At 47.3% G+C, this 2,120-nt stretch overlaps 1 protein-coding gene across 1 annotated transcript in view; it reads right to left on the reverse strand.

Moving 5' to 3' along the window:
* LOC108783966 (SH3 domain-binding glutamic acid-rich-like protein) overlaps positions 1-498 on the reverse strand; it is a 36,351-nt gene extending 35,853 nt beyond the window's left edge. The window contains exon 1 of the mRNA XM_018552682.1: positions 281-498. Coding sequence (XP_018408184.1) covers positions 281-463 — 183 coding nt within the window. The 5' untranslated portion in view covers positions 464-498. The remainder of the gene's footprint in view (positions 1-280) is intronic.
* Positions 499-2,120: the final 1,622 nt, after the last annotated feature.

Here is a 2,120-nt window from a genome sequence, read left to right on the forward strand (position 1 = left end):
TATAAAAGGGGCAAACGCTCATTTTATAAATAGGTCGTATGGAAGATACATTATAAGTAGAAACAACTAGAAGCCAAGAGCAGCGAGCTCCAGTCCTCTATCTCAGCAGTAAAGAGTCCCTGTAAACATTTTTTAGATGTTTTTGATCTTGTTGGGGTTTACGTACAGGAATTTGCTGCAGTTTTTTTTTGTTTTTGTTTGTATGGCTGTTTTTTTCTTTTAAGTAAGCTTTAAGCAAATAAAAGATCCATGGAAATATAAAAGTCTAACTCAGACTTACCGCAGTGGATCCCGCCACGGTGGCGACAAAGACCTTGATGACCATTTTCGCTCCGCAGGATCGAGAGAACCCTGTTAAAACGTAACAAGGACCCCGAGCGTGTAACTGGCAGCCAGAATCCCCGAGCACTGTGTGTAACCCTAACCGGCTCTCCCTGCTCTCTGCACATTGCAACCTAATCATTGGCTGTGGGATATTTTGGGACTGATTGGCTCTCGCAGGGCATCTGTTGTGCGCAGGCTAGCAACTGCATCGAAGCAGGTTAGGTTGGCCCCCAGTCCGTACAAGGAAAGGTAAAACAATACACCAATCAGAATGTTCTTGCAGCGTGCAATTGATTTATTATGCTGGAAGTCACTCATTAAAGAAGCGTGGTTAGAGGAAAAGCACTAAGTGACCGAAAAAAATAAATATAATAATGCAAACACGACTTTTGTCGTGGTCGCGTCGCACAGGACAGGTGGTTGCTCTGTGAAACGGGGCTTAAAGGGGTGCTCCATTTTCTGTGTTTTGCTCTGTTATGTTTCTACAACCAGATAAAGGATTCTTTCTGGTAAGTCAGAAAGGTAGAAGTTTTTTTTTTTTCCTGGTCACATTATCTGCTCGCAGCTGTCTAGAGTTATCTGCAGCTGACAAAAGAATGTTCTTCTGACATAGACAAAGAAGTCCATGTGTGTATACAGTAGTTCCCGCAAGATAACAAGGAAGTGTTTACATCCTCCAAGAGCCTGTGCATGTATGACGGGACAAGATATTAAAGGGCCAGGCCACCCAAAATGGATCACTAAAGTCTTTAAAAAAAAAAAAAATCCTTGGACAGGTTGGTTCTTTATGACAGACCCTATGTGTCTCTCGTGTCATAAATGCTTCTCCCTGCATGTCAGTGTGCTCCAAAGCTGGCCATACACTGTTAGACTTTATGCGTTCAAACGGCAGGCTGAAAGAAAACAATATAACAGATTCCTCCATCCACATTAAACAGCAACGATGGATGAATCTCATGCTGGGATGTTTTTTTTTAACAGTGGTGGGTGTGCCGCAGTCGGAATACCCGAACAGTGATGGCAGCAGATTGGCACTGTTTGCCCCAAATTGCTCCTTCTCTTTTCTGATCAAAGGGTGCCAACTGGAAGGGTGCTGGCAGGGCCACCCACTAAGCCAGTGGTTCTCAACCTGTGGGTCGCGGCCCAAAAGTGGGTCACAACCCACTGTTGAGGGGGTCAGCACATGCTTCGTGCTGTGCTAGGTGAGAGGCTCCTCACACACCTCCTTGAGCAGCAGTGTCACTTCTCCGGCCGCGCAGCTAGATGGCGCTGCAGCACCGGCAGCCAAGGAGGATCAAAGAGAGGGGAGCGGGCGGGAGTGAGGGGAGTTGAATCCCGGCTTGACCACCAAAGATCCCCACTGGCCATCACAGAGCCCACACTGGCCACCAGAGAGCCCCATTGACCGCAAGAGAGCCCTATTGACAGTGAGAGAGCCCCATTGAGCTCACATCAGCCCACACTGGCCACCTGAGAGTCCACACAGATACTAGTATTGGTGCATTCTTAAATTTTACCATTGGGGTTCACCACAACCTGGCAAATGTCACCAAGGGGTCCCAGCCCTAGAAAGGTTGAGAACCACTGCACTGAGCAAATTTCTACCGGTTCATCGAGAACCAAAAGAAGTTCACACAGTTCATTACCAGTTTAGGCCACGCATGTGCAGCTCAGTCAACAGTCAGGAGTTATGTCATCCTGGCCCGGCCAATAAAGATGGCTGAAGACTCCGAACCTGGAAGAGATTGGGTGAGGATGGAAGCGTCAACACTTGTAACTAGCCTGCTGCTCCATCC

This window comes from Nanorana parkeri, unplaced genomic scaffold, assembly GCF_000935625.1.
Source record: "Nanorana parkeri isolate BGI_ZX_2015 unplaced genomic scaffold, ASM93562v1 scaffold95, whole genome shotgun sequence".
In the NCBI taxonomy this organism is placed as follows: Eukaryota; Metazoa; Chordata; class Amphibia; order Anura; family Dicroglossidae; genus Nanorana; species Nanorana parkeri.